Raw genomic sequence first — 25,353 nt, 5'->3', positions numbered from 1 at the left:
GCAAGTGGTGCTGGGAAAACAGGACAGCGACATGCAGAAGAATGACCTTGGACCACTTTCTTACACCACACACAAAAAGAAACTCAAAATGGATGAAAGACCTAAATGTAAGACAGGAAGCCATCAAAATCCTCAAGGAGAAAGCAGGCAAAAGCCTCTTTGATCTTGGCCGCAGTAACTTCTTACTCAACACGTGTCTGGAGGCAAGGGAAACAAAAGCAAAAATGAACTATTGGGACTTCATCAAAATAAAAAGCATCTTCACAGAAAAGAAAACAATCAGCAAAACTAAAAGGCAACCGACAGAATGGGAGAAGATATTTGCAAATGACATATCAGATATAGGGTTAATATAAAATCTGTAAAGAATTTATCAAACTCAACACCCAAAAAACAAATAATCCAGTGAAGAAATGGGCAAAAGACATGAATAGACACTTCTCCAAAGAAGACTTCCAAATGGTGAACAGACACATGAAAAAATGCTCATCACTCATCATCAGGGAAATACAAATTAAAACCACAATGATTTACCACCTCACACCTGTCAGAATGGCTAACATTAACAATTCAGGCAACAACAGATGTTGGTGAGGATGTGGAGAAAGAGGATCTCTTTTGCACTGCTGGTGGGAATGCAAGCTGGTGCAGCCATTCTGGAAAACAGTATGGAGTTTCCTCAAAAAGTTAAAAATAGAACTATTCTACGACCCAGCAATTGCACTACTAGGTATTTATCCAAGTGATACAGGTGTGCTGTTTTGAAGGGGCACGTGCACCCCAATGTTTTTAGCAGCTCTATCAACAATAGCCAAAGTCTGGAAAGAGCCCAAATGTCCAACGATGGATGAATGGATAAAGAAGATGTGGTGTATATATATATATATATATATATATATATACAATGGAATATTACTTGTCAATCAAAATGAATGAAATCTTGCCATTTGCAACTGCGTGGAGGGAACTGGAGGGTATTATGCTAAGTGAAATCAGTCACTCAGAGAAAGACAAAAATCGTATGACTTCACTCATATGAGGACTTTAAGAGACAAACAGATTAACATAAGGGAAAGGAAACAAAAATAATATAAAAACGGGGGGGGGGACAAAACATAAGAGACTCTTAAATATAGAGAACAAAAAGGGGTTGTGGGAGGAGGGATTAAATGGGTAAGGGGCATTAAAGAATCTACTCCTGAAATCATTGTTGCACCATATGCTAACTAACTTGGATGTAAATTAAATAATAAATGAATTAAAAGAAAAGAAAATACTCCAAGGATCCTCTTAAAATTGGTCAGAGGAGAAATTAAAATTAATCAATTCAATGTCTCATTAGGACATTGAGACAAATCCAGCAAAAGGGACATTTCAGGCAAATCCAGCAAAACGGACATTTACAGGCCAACTGGCCGCTCTCTCCAATAAGTTAACATCCTGGAGAGAAAAGGAGGTTCCAGACTTTTAAAACTAAGATATTTATAGATTCCCATGGCTTGCTAAAAAATATTAGGGAAAAAAACTGGAAGGTGGGGGGGAAGAACAAATGGGACAAATTAAGCAAAAGTTCATTATTTTGTAATGGTCCGTGGGTAATCATGATGAGTACATGTTTTTCATTTTACTATTCTGTTAACTTTTGCATTCAAAAAAATTTCCATTGTGGAGAGTTGGAAAAAAGGGGTACATATGAGTCACAGTAATCAAGAGTAATGAGTAAATCAGTTTTAGAAAGATTGAGGGAACTTGAGTATAAAATAAGAATTAGTAGTAGAAAATTACTTTTAATTTTGTTAAGTATGATAATGACATCATGACTATGTAGGAAAATGTCAGTAATTTTTATTTTTTATTTTTATTATTGAAAAAATTTTTTTTAATGTTTATTTATTTTTGAGAGAGAGAGAGAGAGACACAGACAGAGCGCAAGTGGGAAGGGGCATAGAGAGAGGGAGACACAGAATCCAAAGCAGACTCCAGGCTCTGAGCTGTCAGCACAGAGCCTGATGTGGGGCTCGAACCCACAAACCGTGAGATCATGACCTGAGCTGAAGTCAGATGCTCAACCAACTGAGCCACTCAGGCACCCCAGAAAATGTCTATAATTTTTAAAGGTACATAGTGCTGCATCAAGGGGACAATGTAATGATCTTTGTAATTTATCCTGAAATGTTAAAGGAAAAAAAAATGATGTAGCAAATATAGAAAGGTGTTAGTTGTTAAATCATAATTATGGGTGTCCTCTATTCCTCTGCATATTTGAAAATTTTAATAATAAGCAGCTGAAATAAGTCATTGAAATGTTTTTTAATTCAGTTAAAAATTAATTTGTACTGAGGTACCTAGCTAAATAATGACTCAAATGGAGGCAAAATCTGAAATTTCAGGCAAAAGAAATTTAACTCACATCCCACATACTGTTATGTTCACTTTTTCATCCAGGATACTGATTATCTTTGGCACCTGAACTTTGACCTCAAACTTGGGAAGCACTGTTGGTAGAGATAATGGAAATAGGGAGATTGGTAAATATTTAATGGAAATACAAATATTTTCATGTCTATAATTTTCCCCAAAATAATATCCTGAAGGCCTAGATGCATTTTTCTTTTTTCAATATATGAAGTTTATTGTCAAATTGGTTTCCATACAACACCCAGTGCTTATCCCAAAAGGTGCCCTCCTCAATACCCATCACCCACCCTCCCCTCCCTCCCACCCCCCATCAACCCTCAGTTTGTTCTCAGTTTTTAAGAGTCTCTTATAGATGCATTTTTCAATGTGCCAATTTTAAGATAATAAGGTTTAACAACTCATGCAAAATTTAACTGACTTCGTGGTGACAGCAGATCTCAATGACACTAAACAAATGATGATGGTTCCACTGAAATAAGAATTTTGATACTTGGCAAAGTGCAACTTGCTACTGGAAATCAGACTCTCGTGAATTTCTGGTGCACAGAATTACGATGACTTTACAAGCAGCTAAAGCTGATTCCAATCCGAGTTCAACATACCTACGCGGAATTCAGAAAATCTAAATGAATGCTTGGTAAGAAACAAAATGTTATGTCCTTTTCATCGTTCATAATCCATACCAAATTCCTCTACAGTGAAGGAGTGCTCTATCCTTTTGCCTGATTCCTTCTGTGCCACCACCTTGTAAGAGCCCTGAATGGGCTCGGACGAGAGGGGAAAGGCCAGCTGTTGGAGGCCACTCTCCAACTTGACACCTTGCCATTGTCCAACACGGTTTCCTTTTGGGTCCTAGACAGAAACAGGGAGCATGGAGAATAATCATGTAGCTATGATAGCCCTTGAACAAAAGACTTTGGGGTTGGTAACTGGCATTGCCTTCAGAAGAGATAAACACAGAAGAAAGATAAAACAGGGTAAACCTGACATCTGGGAGCAGGGGATTTTAGATCTGACAGTTGTTTTTTTTAATAGTAATTCATCTCTCAGGAGTATCAGAACTTCCATTCTTAAACGCGCTGATTTCTTTATACAAGACTCTGATGCTTACCTCAAGGTATACCAGTGGAATCTATATGAAAAAATGAAAGAAGAGATGTGATTAGAATTTCACCAAAGACTATGATTTCAGACTTGTGATCAAATAGGGAAATGGGAAAATGGATTCTGTAGTAAGTTATAACAAAATTTAACCTGAAACATTAAAGAGCTAGAACTGTTCAGGGAAACTAGTAAATAGTTCTAAGTGAAAAGCATAAATAATGTATTTCCACAACAATCATTTCCTGGAAAAATATTTTTGGTGAATAAGTTTTATTAATATTTATTAATTTACTCATATTTTTAATCAGTAATACTAGGTACTTACAACCTGTAAGTAAAGAATATGACTATATTGCTTACTTATATAAATTATATATTAATAGCGTGATATGTCATTTTGATTTAGACCAAGTAAGAATTTTGGTTAACAGTTAACTAAGAACATTTTTTCCTAATTTAAAAACTTGCATTTTTACAGCAGCTTTGTTTCTTTCCTTGTTGAAAGCTAGTTGGAGCAAGGATCACCCAATTAACAAAAATGAAATCTTTACATGCGATATATATTGTATATTATACTATGTGTTAATATCTATCACTAATACATGTGTATATAGTATATATACGTATTTGTTACCATATTACAATCTTGTCTATTATATATATTCAGAAACAGTGAAACTCTGTGCTTTTAGTAATCATAAACTCCTTGAGAGTATGGATATGGATAACATCTCACTTTTTTACTCTTCATTATGTTTAATGTATTATGGTCACAGCAATAAATGTAGCTGACTATTGTTGAGCTGATTAATTACTGTTATAAGAGAGACAGCTTCCTCCATTGTTTACTCCTCAGTAATGCCTTCCATAAGACTCTAGAGCTGTAGGGAGTTAGGATCCCAGTTTCCAAAAGGAATGAGTTTCATCTTCTTGCTTTTCCTGGACCTTCCTGCCCCTGCTTGGGTGAGTACTCCCATCCCCTCCCCCCATCCCCACCACCAACCCAAACCGTAACTACTGAGATCCTTACCAGTTCATTTAAGGGGTGAAAGTTTTCATCCACAGAGACAATACGGAATTTTACTAAAAAAGAAATACTCTGATAAGACTCAGACATGATATGATAAGGCAGGTCATGTGAGTGATAGGGCAGGAGGCTAAGAGATGGGGATAATTAATGGTGCTTGGCTGGAAAACCAGCTTTGGGGTGGCCTCTCCTTCTCAGTAGTGCCCCAGTAGTAGAATTTCCCTACATACCTGTCTGTCCTGGTTTATAGATGGGTTTGTCTGTCTGGACAAAGACCAGACTTTGAGCATTCTTTACCAGCACTGTGTTCCTCTTCCTGAAGTCTTGTGTTGGTCCCTTTATCTGGACACTGAGAAATGCCATCTCTGACAAGGATGAGCTCCTTGGGAGCTGAACAACAAAAAATACCACCGAGGAGTTGCACAGTCTTCTTTCTCTGAATCCTTCATCCATGACTATTTTCTACCTCTCTCTCAGCTTCACCAAGGGCTAGGTAAGTATGAATATTTTGCCAGACATGAACGAAGATAATAATATAAGATATAGGGGAGATATGTCAGTGAGAACAGCCGTCAGTGGAACCCAAATATCCAGAGAGCTAACCTGGAACTCTAGTTAATTGCTTGCTCTGACCTTAAAGAGATGGTTACATATCAAAATTAGAAACCCTCTTTGACTAAGTCAGGGCGCATGGGTGGTTCAGGCATCCGACTCGTGATTTCGGCTCATGTCACGATCCCATGGTTCATGAGATCGAGCCCTGTGTCGGGCTCCGCGCTGACAGCATGAAGCCTGCTTGGGATTGGGGTTCTCTCTCTCTCTCTCTCTCTCTCTCTCTCAAAATAAATAAACAACCTTTATTTAAAAAAGAAAAGAAAAGAAAATCTCTTTGACTAAGTCATGCTTTCTATGGCCAATAGAATTCTTTTTTAATTTAAATTGAACTTTGGCATGCAGAAAAATATTTCTCTCCTCTGTGGATGGAAATTCCATGCTTTGTTTCTTTTTTTTTTTAATTTTTTTTTTAACGTTTATTTACTTTTGAGACAGAGAGAGACAGAGTATGAACATGGGAGGGTCAGAGAGAGAGGGAGACACAGAATCTGAAACAGGCTCCAGGCTCTGAGCAGTCAGCACAGAGCCCGACGCGGGGCTCGAACCCACGGACCACGAGATCATGACCTGAGCCGAAGTCGGCCGCTTAACCGACTGAGCCACCCAGGCGCCCCCATGCTTTGTTTCTTAGTAGCTAAAAACTCACTCTCTTTCGTACGTTATGAAGTCCCCACCAACATTTAAAAAAAATATTGTATTTTTTTTTAAAGGCTCCACATCCAAACGTGGGCTCAAACTCATGACCCCAAGATGAAGAGTCACATGATCTACCAACTGAGCCAGCGAGGTGCCCCAGCTCACTAACATTCTTAAAGTTGTTCTTTGCAGATTCAACACCAGCTCCCGTCACCATGATTCGATATAACGTATCAAACAAGGACAGGCAAATAGTACTCACAGTGAAGGAGACACAGTGGAATAAATCCTTCTGCACCACCAGGTCAGTGAAGAGGCTCTGGTTTCCCCTGAGGGACTCCAAGGAAGCACTTACAGTCACTGTCTCATTCAGGTAGCTCAGAAGGACGCAACCCTTCTCAGGAGTCTCGGTGTGGAGCAGGGAGGGGACCAGCACCATATACTGCCTGGGGAAAGAAGGCTGAGTCAGAGACAGAAATGGAGAATAACAAGCATTTTCAACCATAAACGTGTTTTCCGTAACCATATGTATTTCTTGCTACGATTGATTCCATACCAACTGTCAATGAACAAAGAACGGGATGATGGAAGGTTCATCGCTGCCAGGCATACGAATTCTATTTTTCACTCCTGAGTAGTCCCTCACCCGCACAGCCTATACCAGAAGTTGGCCGCAAGGATGTTATAGTTTTACATGCACTCTTTGTATTAAAGGGCATTAATATCCGAGTTCCTGAATATATACCCATAAAAGTACATATATATAACAAATTGCTGATGATTATTCACTTTATAAAAAATTTACATTAAATTCTGTCTCTATAAACATCCCTTGTGTATGAACACCACGACTGAATACATTCATCTGGAAAAACCTCAGTGAAATCGTTTTCTTTGTAACAGTAGTACTGAAGACATAATGTATTTGCTGTTTCTCTAAGGTTCTTCAGACATACCTGAGCCAAAATCAATGGTATTTTTGTCAACAAGTTTTAATTTTTGTTATTAATTTGCATGCACACACACGCACTCACAAAGACACATTGCACTTGATTAACAACCTCCTTCATCCTCACCCTCTTGAGGTAATCGATATTAATATATTGATATTAATACTTCTACGTTCATAAATATATCCTCGTGGTCAAACCTATATGGGTCAATAAATTATCTCATTAAAAAACCAAGTTCATACAAAACGTATTACTTTACAGTCTTTTTTATTCTAATTATTGAATGTATTTAATTATTCAGAGGTATGGGCAACCTTTTGTGTGAGTTTACTTTCATTTTTTTTTAGAGGGAGACAGTGCACGTGCGATTGGGGGAGAGGATAGAGGGCCAGAGACAGAATTGCAAGCAGAGCCCAAGCTCAGGGTGGAGCCTGACTCAAGGTTCGATCCCATTACCCTGGGATCATGACCAGAGCCGAAATTGAAATATGGATGCTCAAACGACTGAGTCACCTACGTGCCCCTTAAAGGTTGTGTTTTTAGGTAATCTCTACACCCAATATGGGGCTTGAATTTACAACCCTGTGGTCAAGAATCACCTTCTCCATTGACTGAGCCAGCCCGGCACCCTTGTGAGTTTACACTCTTGACTTTACTGATACGTTTCCTTTATCTATTATATTCTTACATACCCCCCTCCCCCTCCGGATAGTTCCAGTCACAATTCTAGCCATTTTTCAGGAACCCTCCCAAGTGACACGTTTGACCAAAAAACCGTTCATGAAACATTCGATGCCACATGATCTCCCCATAGCCTGAACCCCTATGGGCTGAAATGTGTTTCCTAAGTGCCTGGTACCTGCAAGGAATTGTGTTAAGCAGTCTCTGTATTAATCCTCCTAACAATCCTGTGTGGTACATGCATCATATTTTGTATGTTCATGATAAACGTGAGACCCTCGCCAATTCCCGAATTTGAATACGCAACAGTAAGATACTTCCTGCTCTGCCTACTCACTAAACCAATAAATCATACACAAAATGTGACTTTGCAAAACTTTAGTGATTCAATAGCTGCAGATTTAAGTCCTTAATTTATTGGCGTTAATTTACAATTAAGAAAAAAAAAAACCAGGGCTATTTTTTCTTATATTGTTTTACTACCTTTTCCCTTCTACCTCCAACATGGACTCTTACGCTTAAGAAACAGCAGGCAATTTGACACACGAAACACTATTTTATTACTTTTCAGAATTAATAGGTATGAGACTCACAGAAGAGAATAACAGAGACAGTTTAGTTGTGGAATCTGGAAGTCAGACTTGGTTCTCTCATTCTCCAAGGGGTCTCTTCCAACGCATTCATCAAGCTGTATGTGTTTTAAGTTTTTCCTTGGCAAAACTGTATGCCATGGATCTTTAGATCTGCTCTTCAATAATTAAAATCTCATACACAGATTCAGTACAATCCTTATCAAAACCCCAATGACATTTGTGCGGAAATAGAAAAATCTGCACATATTCTCTCTTTTAATAAACTTCAAGGGCAAATCACTCCAAATTACCAACAAACACTTATAATTAAACTATGAAGTAATATATTGAACATTGCACATTGGGAGCTACGATTCAGACACACAGAGGATCCAACATTTAAAACAGAATGACTTTGGGGCGCCTGGGTGGCTCAGTCGGTTAAGCCTCCGACTTCAGCTCAGGTCACGATCTCGTGGTCCATGAGTTCGAGCCCCGCATCGGGCTCTGGGCTGATGGTTCAGAGCCTGGAGCCTGCTTCCGATTCTGTGTCTCCCTCTCTCTCTGCCCCTCCCCCGTTCATGCTCTGTCTCTCTCTGTCTCAAAAATAAATAAACGTTAAAAAAAAAAATTAAATAAAATAAATAAATAAAACAGAATGACTTTGGCTCAGGTCATGATCTCACGGTTCCCAAGTTCAGGCCCCACGTCAAGCTCTGTGCTGACAACTCAGAGCCTGGAGCCTGCTTCAGATTCTGTCTCCCTCTCTCTTTGCCTCTTCCCACTCACACCCTGTCTGTCTGTCTCTGTCTCTCAAAAATCAAAATAAACATTAAAAAAAATAGAATGAAATTGAGGGAAGGTTGGGGGGGGGATGGGTTAAATAGGTGATGGGTGTTAAGGAGGTCACTTCTTGTGATGAGCATTGGTGTTGTATGTTAAGTGATGAATCACTGAATTCCACAACTGAAACTATTTTACTGTATGCTAACTAACTGAAATGTAAACAAAAACTTAAAAAAATTCATTAAAATCTCAGGTGTTTTTATTGGATAAGTGCTAAAGTTTTGTTCTAAAGTAAAGAAGCTCAGAGCAGTTAAATAACCTGTCCATAATCATTCAGATGGTACCTCTCATTGAATCCCTTTCTGGCTTCTGGGTAGTTTTTAACCTGAATAATCTACTCTGAACTATATGTGTGTGTGTGTGTGTGTGTGTGTGTGTGTGTGTGTGTGTGTGTGTGTATGTATATATAATGCAAATCACATTTATCAAAAATGTGATAACTTATAAAAATTATCGGTTTTTACCTCCTCGTCCACACTTTTTTCCCTCCAGTTCTTTGATGTTCATAGGAAAGAAGGCATGAGTGTATAATAACTTATTCAATGTACTGTTTTTGTTCTTATTAGTTATAAGCCTGTTTGATATCATAATTTAAAAAGTAATTCCATATATACCAGATATTTCAAACAACTATTTCATAAAGGCTCGTGAACATTCATTTAACAGATATTGAAATTGGGACCCATCCAGGTTGAGTAATTTGCCCAAGACTTCCTCTGTAAGTGAGCAATTAAACCCTTAAAATATTACCTAATCATGAATGTTGGCATTTTAAATATTTGCCTTTGTAGGAGTGACTGAATTTTGCAAATATTAAACAGAGGACTTTTAGTTTTCTCTTTTCGTCATGTTCCCCTGAAACCTCCATGACTCTGAAGCTTACTGACCCAAGGCAAAGGAGAATAGTCACCCGGGCTTTTGGGTAATGTCTCTCATTTATCGCATCGAGGGCTAATAAGGTTGGGGCGATGCAGAATGTCTTCTACATAGACGATACCTCTTCTGTTTATGACAACTAGGCCATGAGGCTTGTTGTTCTTTATCAAATGGTGGATGGGATGTAAAGCAACAGTTTTCAGTGGGCAGAGTCATCCTGCGTTGTGTTGGACTGAAAACACAGACCGCTTAACATTTCCGACCCCAACAAATGCCCCTTGCTTCATCCATCCAGCCTCCACGCAGAAATCTGAACAGCACCCCCCCGCCCCCCGCCATATTTCCAGATGCTCTCTGGGTGGAACGCAGTGGGAGGTGGTACCATATGGCTGGTGGTACCATCCATAGTTGGAGATGAGGTAGAGGAGTGATGGGAGAGAAACGTACGTTGACCGGTTACTGGGAGATTGTACGCTGAAGGGATTTCAAGAAGAAAGGAAAGTGAGTTGGCCAGCGTTCTGACCTTTGATGCCTCTGCACGTTTAGGACTCTGGAGGCTGCCATGATCAACCTGGAATGTAGCTATGTCAGTCCGGAGGGGAGTGGGGAGGGGTCTGAAATTCAAACGGGAGAGGTGACTCTGCAGTACAGGTTGTATTGGAACAGCCGAGGGATTGGAGGAAGGATGCTGTGGCCAGTTCGGGGTTCTATAGGATAAAAAAAGAGCTGAGGTGGATCAGAGTCGGCCAGAGAGGGCTTCTGGGACTTCTTGGTCAAGGAAGCAAGCTGAGACAAACCAGATGGCTGAAGACTCAAGTGATGAATGCTGGCAGGTAAGGAGAGGCTAGATTAGCAATGGCCGAGGAAGAACGAAAACTCTCAGGTTTCAGACTCTGAGCCTTTTTCTCCACCAGGAAGGAATGGAGATCACAGCCTTCTAGATACTATGGGGAGGCCGTATCTAGTATCTAGATACTATTGGGGAGGAACTGGGGAGAGGTGGAAGAGAAGCTTTGCAGTTATTGGATTCCACCGACTTTACAACCGACTAGTTTTAAATGACTCCTTGCCCCTCTCCCTGACTGATTCGTCACTGGGGTCTCTTGCTGAGGACTCAGTAAGTTATTGGAAAAACAGAAGAAAAAGAAAAAGAAAAGGACCTGTGCTCCCTCTGCATGTGTGATCTACAATATGAATTAAATGGCACCCCACTGTACATTTTAACTCTTTTTGTTGTTTTCTTTTTTTAATGTTTATTTTTGAGAGAGGGAGAGACAGAGTGTGAGTGGGGGGGAGGGGCAGAGAGAGAGCTAGGCACAGAATCTGAAGCAGGCTCCAGGTTCTGAACTGTCAGCATAGAGGTCCATGCGGGGCTCGAACTCATGAGCCTTGAGATCGTGACCTGAGCTGAAGTCGGACGCTTAACTGACTGAGCCACCCAGGTGCCCCAACACTTTAACTGTGTTTATAATCAACACTTTCCGTCCTAAAGAATGACTCTGGGAAGGTGGGATCTGAGGTTTCAGTGTCTGACCAAATCACCCCTTCTCGTGACTACTTACCCTATTTATGACTGTGATGACCCAATGAGAAAAATTAAAAGGGTCCGACAAATGAAAGGACAAAAATAATCAGTTATGAGTAATCTGTTATGACCGGAAGGTATCCTAAGAAATGGAAGGGTAGCATTTAATGGGAAGGTCAAAGCAAAGATATAAAGAAGAGACAGAGATAAAGAACGGACTCTTGAGGAGGGGACTCTAAGAGAGACTCACGGTTCTGCAGAGTCTGAAGCATTGGTAGAAAGCAGGACGAGGAGAAGTAGCGGGAAACGTGAACGAGGAGGTCTGCCTTTCTCCATAGTGAGGGACAAAGCACAGGGACTGTATCGTGCCCAACTCCCTGCCTTCAGCCTGGTCCCTTGAGACGTCTTAAATTTACCAGGCTTTCTGTGGCTGCTATTTGCAAACAAGCTCCACCCCAAGGCTTCCAAATAGCACTCAGAGTTGGGCAGAGCTTCCCTAAAAAAGGTCATTGCTCTCAGTGATTGCCTCATTACCCTCAAGGCTAACCTCTGACCGGCTCTGGGGCATTTCCAGAGGATGAAATTCATATGTAATTGGCATGAACTTTCTTTTTACTTTGACGGCAGAGCTCCTGGTGAGAGACTAGTTCTAAACCATTCATCCATGTTATACATACAGTAAATCAGTTTATTTTGTTACAGCGCAACACTTTTTGGTCATCGCCAACCAAATTTTATGTTGCCACTTGCCCCGCGATAGAATCAAGATCGTCTCCATCTCCCTGACACCACAAGTAATGCTTTGATAAGTATATTTTTTATTTTTTTATTATGAAATTTATTGTCAAATTGGTTTCCATACAACACCCAGTGCTCATCCCAACAGGTGCCCTCCTCAATGCCCATCACCCGCTTTCCCCTCCCTCCCACCCCCCATCAACCCTCAGGTTATTCTCAGTTTTTAAAAGTCTCTTATGCTTTGGCTCCCTCCCTCTCTAACCTCTTTTTTTTTTTTCCTTCCCCACCCCCATGGTCTTCTGTTACGTTTCTCAGGATCCACATAAGAGTGAAAACATATGGTATCTTTCTCCGTATGACTTATTTCACTTAGCATAACACTCTCCAGTTCCATCCACGTTGTTACAAAAGGCCATATTTCCTTCTTTCTCATTGCCAAGTAGTATTCCACTGTGTATATGGAAAGAGCCTAAATGTCCATCAACCGATGAATGGATAAGTGTCTTTTTAACGTGTTTCCTTAGACACATAGGCGAAACTTTTTGGAGGATGCACGCACAGAGGAGGGATTGCTCGATCTGCCGCGTGTACTTAACTGACTAAATACTGCCAGATTACTCCCCAAAATGGTTGTAACACACTGTGATTCCACCAGCTAGCGCGTAAGGATTTTCATAATCTCAAACTTCTGCCAACAGCTGGTCTTTACATTTTGCCAAATAAATGGGTAGGAAGTGATATTGCATCATTGTTTGAATTTGTGTTTATCTGACTAACAATGACTTCAAGGGTTTGTTTTGTTTTTTAACTATGGCTATACTTTGTAAATTGCCTGTTCATTTCCTTTTTCTCACATTTATTTTTTTGATTTTTTTTTTTAATGTTTATTTTTGAGAGCGAGTAAGAGAGCGAGCATGGGCACGCGGCAGAGAGAGAGGGACACAGAGGATCTGAAGCAGGCTCCACGCTGAGAGGTGAGAGCAGAGAGCCAGATGCGGGCTCCAACGCACAAACCATGAGATCATGACCCGAGCCAAAGTCAGATGCTTAACCTACTGAGCCACTCAGGCGTCCCCCACCCCCTTTCTCATTTTGAAAAATTATAGTTGCTATCCCTGTCTTGTTGATTTTGCTGGAATTTCTCGTGTAAATCTACATACCAATTCCTTGTCAGTTTTAGACATTATAAACATTTTTGTTCATTTTCTCATCTATAACTCTGTCCATAGTATCCTCTATTTCTTAATGTTTCACTGATCAACTTCAGCTTCTTTTCCTTGTGATTTATGCTTTTGCAGTTTGGTTTAAGATATTTCCTCCCAGCCCCAATTTGACTTTTCTGTTAATTTTATAGTTTGACTTTTCACAAGAGTTTCAGCAAGCTAACTGTATTCTCACTTTGTATGTGGTATTCTTTGCAGATCCAAGTTATGTTTTTAACCTTTAATTTTCCTAGCCCCTTCTACTACCAACTTTATTTATTTATTCCTTTTTTAAAGAATTTTTTTATGTTTATTTATTTTTGAGAGACAGAGAGACAGAGACAGAGCAAAAGAAGGGGAGGGGCAGAGAGAGAGGGAGACACAGAATCTGAAGTGGGCTCCAGGCTCTGAGCTGTCAGCACAGAGCCCGAAGTGGGGGCTCAAACCCACAAACCGTGGGACCATGACCTGAGCTGAAGTCGGACACTTAACCGACTGAGCCACCCAGGCGCCCCATTTTTATTTATTTATTCTTAAGTAGGCTTTGTGCCCAGAGTGAAGCCCAATGTGGGGCTTGAATTCACGACCTTGAGATCAAGAGCTGAACTGAGATCAGGAGTCAGAAGCTTAACCCACTGAGCCACCCAGGTGTCCCATGACAATCTTTTTAAACCCCATTGACTTGTGGTGCCACTTGTAAGGTCTTTTAAAGTCTCATATCTGCATAGATCTATCTCTGAACTCTGTGTTTCTGACCGCTGGTCTTTTTGTTCATTCTTGCACCAGTAATCTCCCCCACATACATGTAGTGAGCTTACTCATTTCTTGTTTTCTTTTTCTTTTTATCTTTCAGAGGGAGACGGAGAGGGAGTGAGAGGGAGAGGGAGAGGGAGAGAGAGGGAAAGAGGCAGAGAGGGAGAAAGAGAGAGAAGGAGAGAGAGGAAGAGACAGAAAGAGAGAGGGAGGGAGAGAGAGGGGAGAGAGGGGAGGGGAAGAAAGAGAAAGAAAGAGAGAGAAAGGGAGACGGAGAGAGGGGGAGCTTATTCATTTGATACTTTGTTGTTTTTTTTTCCCTGTAGTCTCTGCCAGTTGCTGAGAGGGGAAGGTGATACTTGTTTTGCATTGCAATTTCTTTCCACTTATGCTTGTATAATTTTAATGGCTGCGTCTTGATTCCTGCAGTTTGCGTGGTATGTTTAATACCTGTCTTCAGCAATGCCAGTGGCTTCTGCACCACGAGGCTATTAGCGTGTCCCATTGACAGCAGTCACCTGTGGGTGACTTTTCCCAACACCTTCTGAAGGGCTTCGTAGCAAGAGTGCCACCAGCCCAGCACCCTCCCTTGTCACCTGGTTTAAAGCCTGAGTGAACTTCTCTATCATCCGGGGGCCAGGATTGCTCCCTCTCCAACAATGGTTGGTACTCAGCATTGAGGAGTTCCTTCTTTGTTTTTTGGTGTGTGTGTGTGTGTGTGTGTGTGTGTGTGTGTGTTTTGTTTTTGTCTTTTTTTTTTAAGTTTATTTATTTTGATTATTTTGAGAGAGAGAGTGCATGGGAGGTGGGGAAGGGCAGAGAGACAAAGAGAGAGAGAGAGAGAGAGAGAGAGAGAGAGAGAATCCAAAGCAGTCTCCTCACCAGTAGTGCAGAGTCCGATGCGGGGCTCAAACTCACGAACTGTGAGATCTGTGACCTGAGCGGAAACCAAGAGTAGGAAGGACGCTTAACCAACTGAACCACCCAGGCACCCCGGGAATTCCTTCTCTGGCTGTACTTTAGATCTGTCTTTTCCTTGGTGCGCTATTTCAGCCCATGGATAGGCGCTCCACAGTGTCTGCTCCATAGGCCTGCTATTCCTGTATTTTTTAGAGTTCTTTTTATTCTGTATTAAATAATTTCTTATTATCCCAACCCTCTGTTTTTGCTTATAATACTTTATTTTAATTTTTTTTTAACATTTGTTTATGTTGGAGAGACAGAGAGAGGCAGAGCACAAGTGGGGAAGGGGCAGAGAGAGAAGGAGACACAGAACCTGAAGCAGGCTCCAGGCTCTGAGCTGTCAGCACAGAGCCCAACGCGGGGCTCAAACTCCCGAAACCATGAGATTATGACCTGAGCCGAAACCAAGAGTCAGATGTATAATTGACTGACCCACCCAGGGCCCCAACTTTCATATCTTTTATAGCATACTCTGGTTTACTTCTCTGTTTTGCTTGCAAACTTTTTCTTGAATAGTTTTCAGGGTAGGGCTCTTATCTAGCAAAACTTCCCAGGCTATATACACACCTACAAAGATTTTTATGTTCTCACATTTGAGTCACGATATTTATGGGCATAAAATTCATGATGTGAAGTTTTTCCTTAATGGTTTAACCTGTTATCCCATTGTATTCTTGTGTCCAGTGTTGTTGAGAACCTGTACCTAGTCTTTTTCTCCTGAACGATTTAGAATTTTTCTTTATCTTAGATATTTTAAAAGCTTAGTATGTGTCCAGGTTTTTTTTTTAATCTCTTTTGTGTAGTTATTTACTTTTTTTTGATGCTGGGAAATTTATTTTCATTACTTCTTCATATTTTTTTCCTTTTCCTTTTTACTTTCATCTCATGAAGTTGAAGATGTAAATGTTCAGACTTTTACTTCAATCTTTTGTATTACTTAGCTTTCCGTATACTTTTTCTATGTGTTTAAACGTTCCTGTTGCTTTCTTGCAAAATTCCTCAACTTCACCTTCAAGCTCATTATTTTTTGCTTCAGTTCTACACATCAGGATAGTAATCTCAGAAATTTCAAATACTATGTAGTCATATCTAATATTTCCACTTTTTTGGTGTTATGATTTCTTGTGTTTAATTTACATTTTGTATACCTTTTATTCTCTACTTCATTAGGCTTATTTTATATTGGTATTTCATTCTGATAACTTTTCTTCAGATAATATATGTTGATCAGTTTGTTGTGTTTCTTTAAAATTTTTTTTAATGTTTATTTCAGAGAGAGAGAGAGAGAGAGAGAGAGAGAGAGAGAGAGAGAATGTGAGCAGGGGAAGGGCAGAGAGAGAGAGGGAGACACAGAATCTGAAGTGCGCTGCACAGGCCCATGTGGGGCTTAAACCCATGAACCCTGAGATCAAGACCTGAGCGGAAGTTGGACGCTTAACCGACTGAGCCACCCAGGCGCCCCTGTTGTATTTCTTTTATAGGACTTGAACAGCTGAAATTTATTGTTATTTTGGCTGTGAGCCCATTATAAATGGGATACTTCGTCTCGCATCATATATTGGGGAAGAGCCAAGGATCAGATCCTGTGTGTGATCTGGAGAGTGAGTGTAAAGTTTGGGGAGAGAAAGAGTCCTGGGAGGAAATCCCCAGTCATCAAGGACCACCATTGATCACTTTTACTTGTTACATTTTGTAAAAATTTAATTTAATTTTTTTTAAAATTTAAACCCAAGTTGGTTAACACATAGTGTAATAATGATACTTTTTACATTTCTATATCTTTAAGGAGACAGCAATGAAAACCGATCCTCTCGGGGCGCCTGGGTGGCTCAGTCAGTTAAGCGTCCGACTTCGGCTCAGGTCAAGATCTCGCAGGTTTCTGAGTTCGAGCCCCGCATGGGGCTCTGCGCTGACAGCTCGGAGCCTGGAGCCTGCTTCGGATTCTGTGTCTCCCTCTCCATCTGCCCCTCCCCTGCTCACGCTCTGTGTCTCAAAAATGAATAAACATGAAAGAAAGAAAAGAAAAGGAAGGAAGAAAGAAAGAAAAGAAAAGGAAGGAAGAAAGAAAGAAAAAGAAAGAAAAGAGATCATCTCCCTGGAGCTCTGAGGGTTCAAAGGGGGACAAACCGGAAAACGCCCGAGGCCGCTGGTTATTCCACATCTGATTTCATCTACTCTTTACACTTGCAGAGCTTTTCGGTGAACAGGATTTCACTCTAGGCTTTTGCTGCCGATTTCTGTGAAGGGATAATGACCATCCCAAACCAACTTGAAAGAAAGGCAAGGGCAGCATTTAAATAACTGTGTTTCAATTCATCAAGTCAGGCCGTTTCCAGCTTCCTTTCTCGTTGATTACCAACCCCCCCTCCCCCCCCCCGCCCCCCTGCCAGTTCCTCAACAGTTCCGGAGTGCATTCATTTCTCCAGGTTTTTCTGATACTTTGTTGGTTCCTAAAACCCATGTTTCTCTTTTGCTTATATCGTTTCTCCCGGGTTGTTTGGAAGGAGGAAGAAACAGCCTGCGCTAGTGTTTCATCGTGTCGGAAATAAGGGTTGACTCCCCTCGGTGCTTTCTGTCCTTTAACGTGGTTTTGATATTTTGTGTCCCTTTATTATTCTCTTCTGCCTTGGGAGTGATTTCCGCCCATCTTACTATAAAGTTGTTCGTTTCATTTTATTTCTGTCAGAGCTACGGCTTCAACCATTAGCTGATTTCTTTTGTATTGCCATGAGTTCATTTCGTATTTCTTGAGTTATTTATAGCTGGTCTCTTTTCACATCAGCCACGTTTTCCTTGCCTGTTTCCTATTCCTTGTTTTTACAACTCCAAACTTTGAAACGTTGCAAAAAGGATATGTGTGGCCACAGAAAATTGTATTCTATGGTTCTTGAGTGCTTTATTAGCCAGTGAAAATGTGAGATACAGAAGATAACTTAATGATCTCTCTTGCCCGTTGTTTTTCCGTATATAGGGCTAAAAGTCATAATCAGGGATGGTTTTGACTATTGTGGGAACATAACGCAATTATGCAGAGTAATGAGCTGCGTGTTTGTTTTCCGAGGGCAAAAAGAGAATATTTTTTTGTTTTAAAATGTCTGGTTTCTTGGGGCGCCTGGGTGGCTCAGTCCGTTAAGCGTCGACTTCAGCCAGCTCAGGCCATGATCTCGCAGTTCATGAGTTCGAACCCCCGTGTCCGGCTCTGTGCTGCCGGCTCAGAGCCCGGAGCCTGCTTCAGATTCTGTGTCTCCCTCTCTCTCTGCCCCTCCCCTGCTTGTACTCTTGTCTCTGTCTCTCTCTGTCTCTCAAAAATAAATAAAACATCAAAAAAATAAAATAAAATGCCTGGTTCTTTCATAATGTGAAATAGAACAGTGAAAGAAAAAAAATCTCAATGAATGTAGAATAACGTCTGTAGGAAATGATTTTTTTCACCCCATTTATAACATTGAATCTGGAAAAAAGCAACGTAACTTTTTCCATAGCTGGCACATTTTTTAAAGATTTTTTATTTAGACGTAACTCGCATAACACAAAAGTCACCATTTTCCAATGTACAGTTAAATGATATTCGTGGTGTTAGGCAATCTTTGCCACTATCTAATTATTGAAGATTCCATTACCCCCAAAAGAAATGTTGGACCTGTTCCCAATTTTTTACTCCTCAGTGTCTGACAACCACTAATCTATTTTCTGTCTCTGTGGATTTGTCTGGACATTTCAAATAAATAAATGGAATAATGCCTTATGTGGCTTTTTGTGTCTGGCTTCTTAGCACAGTATTTTCAAGGTTCATCCGTGCTGCGGTATATATCAGTATCGTTTCATATGGATGAAAGATGCTCTATTGTACAGCTGTACCATCTTTTATTTATTCATCCATCAGTTGATAAGACATTTGGGTCACTTCCACTTTTTAGCTGTTATGAATAATTCTCTGAACAGCTGTGTAAACGTTTTTGTGCAAATATATGTTTTCAATTGCCTCTGGTATGTTAGTAGGAGTAGAATTGCTGGGTCACATGGGAACTCTCTGTTTAACATTTTGGGGAACTGCAGAATTGTTTCCCAGACAGCTGCATGTGGTTTTTTGCCTTGTCTCTTTGATAAATGAGGCTTCCGTTTTCTCCACATCTTTGCCAACACTTGTCATTCTCTGTTTTGTTGTTGTCGGGTTTTTTTTTTTTTTTTTATTATTATACCTATTCTACCAGGCGTGAAGAGGTATCTCATGGTGGTTTTGATTTGCATTTCCCTAATAACTAATGATGCTGGGTGTATTTTCACGAGCTTATTGACTGTTTGCATATCTTCTTTAGAGATGTTTCTACTTAACTTCTTTATCGTAGTTTAATTTGATAAAATAAATTAAATAAATCATAGTTTAATTTGTTTTCTTACGGATGAGTTGTAAGAGGTTTTTATGTGTTCGGGATCCTAGACCTAGTTTTGAAAATAGTTTTGAAATAGAGAATTTCAAAAGTCTTTCTTCTTTGTTCTTTTTTTTCGATATTGTTTTGGCTAATTTGGGTTTCTTGCATCTCCAAATGAATTTCAGGGTCAACCTGTCCATTTGTTTTTTTTTTTTTTTTTTTTTTTTTTTTTTTTAATGTTTATTTATTTATTTATTTTTTATTTATTTTTTATTTTTTTTTATTTATTTATTTTTTTATTTATATATGAAATTTATTGTCAAATTGGTTTCCATACAACACCCAGTGCTCATCCCAAAAGGTGCCCTCCTCGATACCCATCACCCACCCCCTCCTCCCTCCCACCCCCCATCAACCCTTAGTTTGTTCTCAGTTCTCAACAGTCTCTTATGCTTTGGCTCTCTCCCACTCTAACCTCTTTTTTTTTGTTCCCCTCCCCCATGGGTTTCTCTTAAGTTTCTCAGGATCCACATAAGAGTGAAACCTCAGCCGTAGCAATCTCTTACTCGACACATCCCCAAAGGCAAGGGAATTAAAAGCAAAAGTGAATTACTGGGACCTTATGAAGATAAAAAGCTTCTGCACAGCAAAGGAAACAACCAACCTGTCCATTTGTTAAAGAAAAGCAGTTATAATTTTGGTGGGGATTGCACTGAATCTACAGATCAGTTTGGGGGATATTGCCATCTTAATATCAATAAATTAGTAAAATACAATTTATATGTTAATATTTTATTACTGTATACAATATATTTTATATTAATATGTAAGTCTTTCAATTCATGAACATTTGATATTTTGGAGTTCCTTCCTCCACCATTTTTGCTGATGTTATTCTTAGCTCAAGTTTGATGGCTTTATTAGTTTTTAAAAACTTGTAAAACATTTACTGCAAAATTTTATATCAATGCAAAACTAAAATTAGGTTTTCTCTGTTAATGGTATAGTGGTCCTAGAAATTAAATCGTGATTATTTATTTGGAATATAGTAGGCATTATTTTAAATATTGTGTTTTTAATGAATATAAGAAAAGTTATTTTTATTTCTTTTTATGCTATATCTAACCCTCAATTTAGTAGATTCTGTTTTCAACAATGGTTGAGACTATTACTTATTTTCTGTTGCAACGTGTCTAGATAGCAGTTATTCAGTGTTGCACCGGAATATTTTTTTCTGTTTTGTGTTGACTTTGCAATCATGTTATCTTTCTTCTTCTATGTTAATTTGAAAATATTTTCACTTTGATTAGGTAATAAGTAATAATGTATTCTTTCCCCTATTTAATTTAGTTTCCCCTATTTAATCAATCTGGCCACTTTCTTTTGCTTGCCTCAGATAGCATCCTGATTTTAAAAGGAAATTATAAAGTCAGGATATTTTTCCTTGTCTTTATTAATTAGCTTAGCAGTGTTGTTGTAAGACCTACTTGAGAAGAATGATCAAATTGGAAGATATCCTCAGCCTTCTCTAGGTTAAATGTGCACAGGCAAAACGTCAATGTAAATATTTCAGAAATTGTAGCTTTTATGTGACGATACTGGAGATTTGTCAATGTCTTCATTGTCCGTGTATATTCTCACTTTTATGAAAACATCGAGCAAACCTGTGTGAAATAGCTATGTGAAGTATGCCTATGAGAAATTTTCTCTCCTTCACTATGACATTATAAGTTACTGTAAGAAACTAATCTCACCATCAAACAGTTGTCTGCTGCTTGATGCTTGCCAAATGCTTCTGGAAAGTTCTCTACTAGATACTATGGACATTGGTACTTCAAAGAACAGACTCTTAGATTCAGTTTTCTAAGCTGTTCTTCCTTAGACAACTTTCAGACTGTCCTAATGGATCAGGCAAGATTTCTGGGACTCTTTTCAGTTTAGAAACAAATATACTCCAGGAGAGAACAATGCTTGACTTAAGATCAAGCAGAATGAGAATTACTAGGATTGACTAAACCAAAGAGGGAAATTAAAATGTGGTTATCTCTTTGGAATATGGTAGGTAGGTATTATTTTAATGTTGTATTTTAAACAAATATAGGAAAAGTTTTTTTTCTCACTCTTTTTACCTTATACCTAACCCCTAATTTAGTAGATTTTATTTCCGTGGATGGAAACAAAACATTTAAAGATGATAGCTGATTCCCACTGATACCCTTAGAATTCAAACACATACTTTGACTGAATCTTTATACTTTGCACGGCAAACATTGATTGCATAGTTTAATAAGAATTTGCTGTTTTCTTTTAACGTGGATATAGTTGGACAGGTTGATTGTGTAATCAAGTCATACTTGGAGCAATAATATTTGAAAATAATTCTCATTTAATCAGACATGATACGTTCGCTACTGAGAAATACCAGTGGTGCCTACAAAGTTCTCTCGTGAAACTGACCTGGTACCTGACTGATAGGGCTTCAATCTCACAAGAATAAATAAGATCATTCCCTGGCAAGCCAAAGATCTTGGAATTTGGGGGACTTTTAGGTGAGAGGAATTCATCTAACGTTGTAGGTACTATAGGTGAAATAATAAGTCATGGAGGTTTTTAAAAGTCTAAGCCAAGATTCCTTATGAAAGCTGCTGGACAGAAGTTAGTTATGTGGCCTTAATAGCTGTTTGATACTGAAGGCTCAAGATTTTCAGACAAACCCAAGGAGGCCTACATGGCTCATTAACCTTCCCAGGCACTTGTGAAAACGGAGTACGAACCTGATAAGATGGCCACTTCTTTTTTTTTTTTTTTTTAATCAAGAATAATTTTGTAGAGGGGAGACCGTCAGAAAAACTATCAGAAACTCAGCAGCAAGGCAAAAGTGGGGAGTTAGCACATTCTTTCTATACAACTTGGGGTCAAGGACCACTTAAAGATTATCCAGGGGCATATGCTTAGTTCATTTCATTATTTACTACAAATGAAAGGCTTTAGACTCAGTGAGGTTACTTGTTGATGTTTGTTAGGTACACACGCAAATAACTTCTGCCCGGTGGAACAGATAACCCCTAAGATTGTATGGCTTACTGTGCATTATTTAGTTTTGTATGTAACTCATCATTCTTCTCCTAGCAGTTTTTTTAAAAATTGTAAGTTTCCTAGCTTTTTGGACTTGTTATAACATTTTACCGGTTACTTCATTAATAGGTTAAATAAGATCTTAGACACTGTGGTCAGTTTATGGTTGTCTCAGAATATAAGTTACAAGGATATGAATATATATTTTCTTTTTGAAAGTTACACTTTGACAGTTTGTAAAAGAAGGAGATAGCAGAGTTAATAATATCCATCTATGAATTTCCAGAGAGGGTGCTGTTTTATTTTACACAAATTGGGAAAAGCATTCCCTTTTATTTTTAATCTTTTCTTTTTCGATAGCTGATAACCAAGAGGCAGTTTAATTTTATATTCGGCTGCTCACTGTCTTTGAAGAGAGAACCTTTAGGCCAAATGATAGCTAAGCCTGCTGAGGATGAAAGTCTTTTGTGTGGCTTATATATTAACAGAGTTTGGGTAATCAAAGATCATTTACTGAACATGACAAGTTTCATTTTGTCAGATTAAGTACACATTACATCTTGGTACAGATTTTTTCAGGCGAAGCTGTGTTCAACCGTAACGTGAATCCTTGCAGAGCTTGTGCATTTAGTGGCTTGAGTGTTCTTTAATGTTATCTCATGAATTCGGATTCCTCAATGTTATAAGAAAAATGCCTGAGGGAATTAAGTGAAAAGCATAAGGATATTTTGCATACTATTACCCTTTAACAGTGACTTCTTTATATTTTTAGAATCACGAAGAAGAAAGGTCTACAACAGTACTTCTGTGTTGTATTAAGAACCAATCGAATATTTCTTGAGGGAGTGTACCAGAACTGATTAAAACCTGCCAGCATTTTCACCCAAATGTGCCTTGAAGTCAAGTAATATGAATGACCCATGGGTTCCTTTATTTTTATTTCGGATCATTTTATTTTCCTTATGACCACAGAAGAAATCTACAAGAACTTCCTCCTGGAGAACTTTAATAACAAGAACTGATTCATCTTTTATGAGAGAAGCTGTCAACATGGCAGAAAGCCACACAAACTACCACACACTGGGTGGCTTAAAACAATGGTAATTTGTTCTTTCGTAGTTCTGGAGGCTAGAAGTCACAAATCGAGGTATTGACCGACCACGGCCATGCACCTTCCAAATGCTTTTGGGGGCAATCTCTTCCATGCCATTGTCTTAGCTTCATTGGTTGCCAGCAGTCCTGGTATTTGTGTCCCTGCTCCATCACCACGTGGCATTTTTCCTGCAAGTCTGGCATCGTCTTCCCTCTGTGCATGTTTGCCTCTGTATATCGTCACCTTTTCTTTTCTTTTTTTTTTTTTTCAACGTTTATTTATTTTTGGGACAGAGAGAGACAGAGCATGAACGGGGGAGGGGCAGAGAGAGAGGGAGACACAGAATCGGAAACAGGCTCCAGGCTCCGAGCCATCAGCCCAGAGCCTGACGCGGGGCTCGAACTCACGGACTGCGAGATCGTGACCTGGCTGAAGTCGGACGCTTAACCGACTGCGCCACCCAGGCGCCCCATATCGTCACCTTTTCTTATGGAACAACAGCAGTATTGGATAAAGGGTCCATCCTACCACAGTCTGATCTCCTCTTAATTTCCACCTTTCTTTTTTAATGTATGTTTGTTTGTGTATTTCTTTGAGAGAGAGGGAGAGAGACCGTGAGCAAGCAGGGGAGGAACAGAGAGAGAGGGAGATACAGAATCTGAGGCAGGCTCCAGGCTCCCAACCGTCAGCGCAGAGTCCCATGTGGTGCTTGAACTCACAAACCGCGAGGTCACGACCTGAGCTCAGACGCTTAACCCCGAATGAGCCACCCCGGTGCTCCTCGTCTTAACTTACATCTAAATCACATCTGCAGATGTATTTCCAGATACAGATATTCCCTATTTCCAGATAAGGTCACATTCACAGGTACCAGGGATTGGGACTTCAACGTATCTTCTTGGGGGGACACAATTCAACCCACAGCAGTGATAATGTGTCTTTACCCCTTTGATGATTGCTGACAGCTAGTTTCGCAAGCCAGAGGCGCTAATTTTCCTCTTTGAGCTCAGTGAATGCATAAAAGGTACTTTTAAACAAGTTTTAAGGTGTTCATAAATAAGCCAAATTCCTTGTTCTCCTCATCTACTTGACTTGGGAAAAGTATGAAAATCTTTTCCATAACACATTTGTGACACATTAAGCAATTCAACTCAGCTTGGGGTGAAATGATCTTTCTAGTGCATTTTCCTTCCTGATGTATTCCAACACCTTTGTGTTACTCCATTTCTCTTGCACGTACCCACGTTTGGGAACAGGCTCACTCAGGGAACTGTTCCGTCACACTTCTGTTTTGCTGAGAGCCTACGATATTCACAGCACTGTGTTAAGTGAATAGGCCGCAGGCATGATTAAGATACAGGTTTCATTTTCAAAGAGATCTGATACGGAGATGAGAGGAAAATAATCTTTTAGTTTGTTTTATATGAAGTGTGTAGAAGTGTGGAAGAGAGATATGTGTGCTAAACCATGTGATTAGGTGTGAAGAAGATAGCCTGGCTGTGCACAAATGGCCTGTGTATTTGGACATCAGCAAAAGCTCCTTTCTTCCCTTTGCCAAGGATGTGAACTCTCAGAATGCAAGTCTGAAATATTCTGTCGCTTTAAAATCTTTCAACGGTTTCTAGTCTTTCATTATCTTGTAATCGTATTCTTTTTTTTAAGTTTATTTATTTTGAGAGAGAGAGAAAGCATGAGCTTGGGGAGGGGAGGGGAGAGAGAGAGTGAGAGAGAGAATCCCAAGCAAGCTCTGCACTCTCAGGTGAGCCCCATGCAGGGCTCGAACCCGCGAACTGTGAGATGATGACCCCAGCCAGAGTCATACTTAACCGACCGAGCCACCCGGGAGCCCCTCGTAATCTTATTCTTGCATTTATCTTTTAATTTGTCTCCATGTATATACGTTGTT

At 39.6% G+C, this 25,353-nt stretch overlaps 1 protein-coding gene and 1 long non-coding RNA gene across 3 annotated transcripts in view; one reads left to right on the top strand and one right to left on the bottom strand.

The window, feature by feature from the left end:
• Positions 1-11,715, bottom strand: part of LOC112867882 (pregnancy zone protein-like) — a 48,966-nt gene extending 37,251 nt beyond the window's left edge. Inside the window, exons 1-7 of the mRNA XM_086714124.1 lie at positions 11,504-11,715; positions 6,063-6,246; positions 4,780-4,939; positions 4,553-4,605; positions 3,530-3,550; positions 3,102-3,270; positions 2,411-2,495 (exon numbers count right to left, since the gene is read on the bottom strand). Coding sequence (XP_086570250.1) covers positions 2,411-2,495; positions 3,102-3,270; positions 3,530-3,550; positions 4,553-4,605; positions 4,780-4,939; positions 6,063-6,246; positions 11,504-11,589 — 758 coding nt within the window. The 5' untranslated portion in view covers positions 11,590-11,715. The remainder of the gene's footprint in view (positions 1-2,410; positions 2,496-3,101; positions 3,271-3,529; positions 3,551-4,552; positions 4,606-4,779; positions 4,940-6,062; positions 6,247-11,503) is intronic.
• LOC147579339 (uncharacterized) lies at positions 9,702-23,416 on the top strand. Of its 2 annotated transcripts, XR_015253817.1 has the most exons (4): positions 9,702-9,774; positions 11,956-12,047; positions 12,887-12,965; positions 23,127-23,416. It is a non-coding gene; the product is annotated as an uncharacterized LOC147579339 (long non-coding RNA). The 2 variants fall into 2 exon arrangements; XR_015253816.1 differs by lacking the exon at positions 12,887-12,965.
• The last annotated feature ends 1,937 nt before the right edge of the window (positions 23,417-25,353 follow it).

The sequence above is a fragment of the Puma concolor genome, chromosome B4, assembly GCF_028749965.1.
Source record: "Puma concolor isolate L17-30 chromosome B4, mPumCon1.1.hap2, whole genome shotgun sequence".
Lineage (NCBI taxonomy): Eukaryota > Metazoa > Chordata > Mammalia > Carnivora > Felidae > Puma > Puma concolor.
The sequence above is the reverse complement of the archived record's forward strand: the minus strand, read 5'-3'. Positions and strand labels throughout refer to the sequence as shown.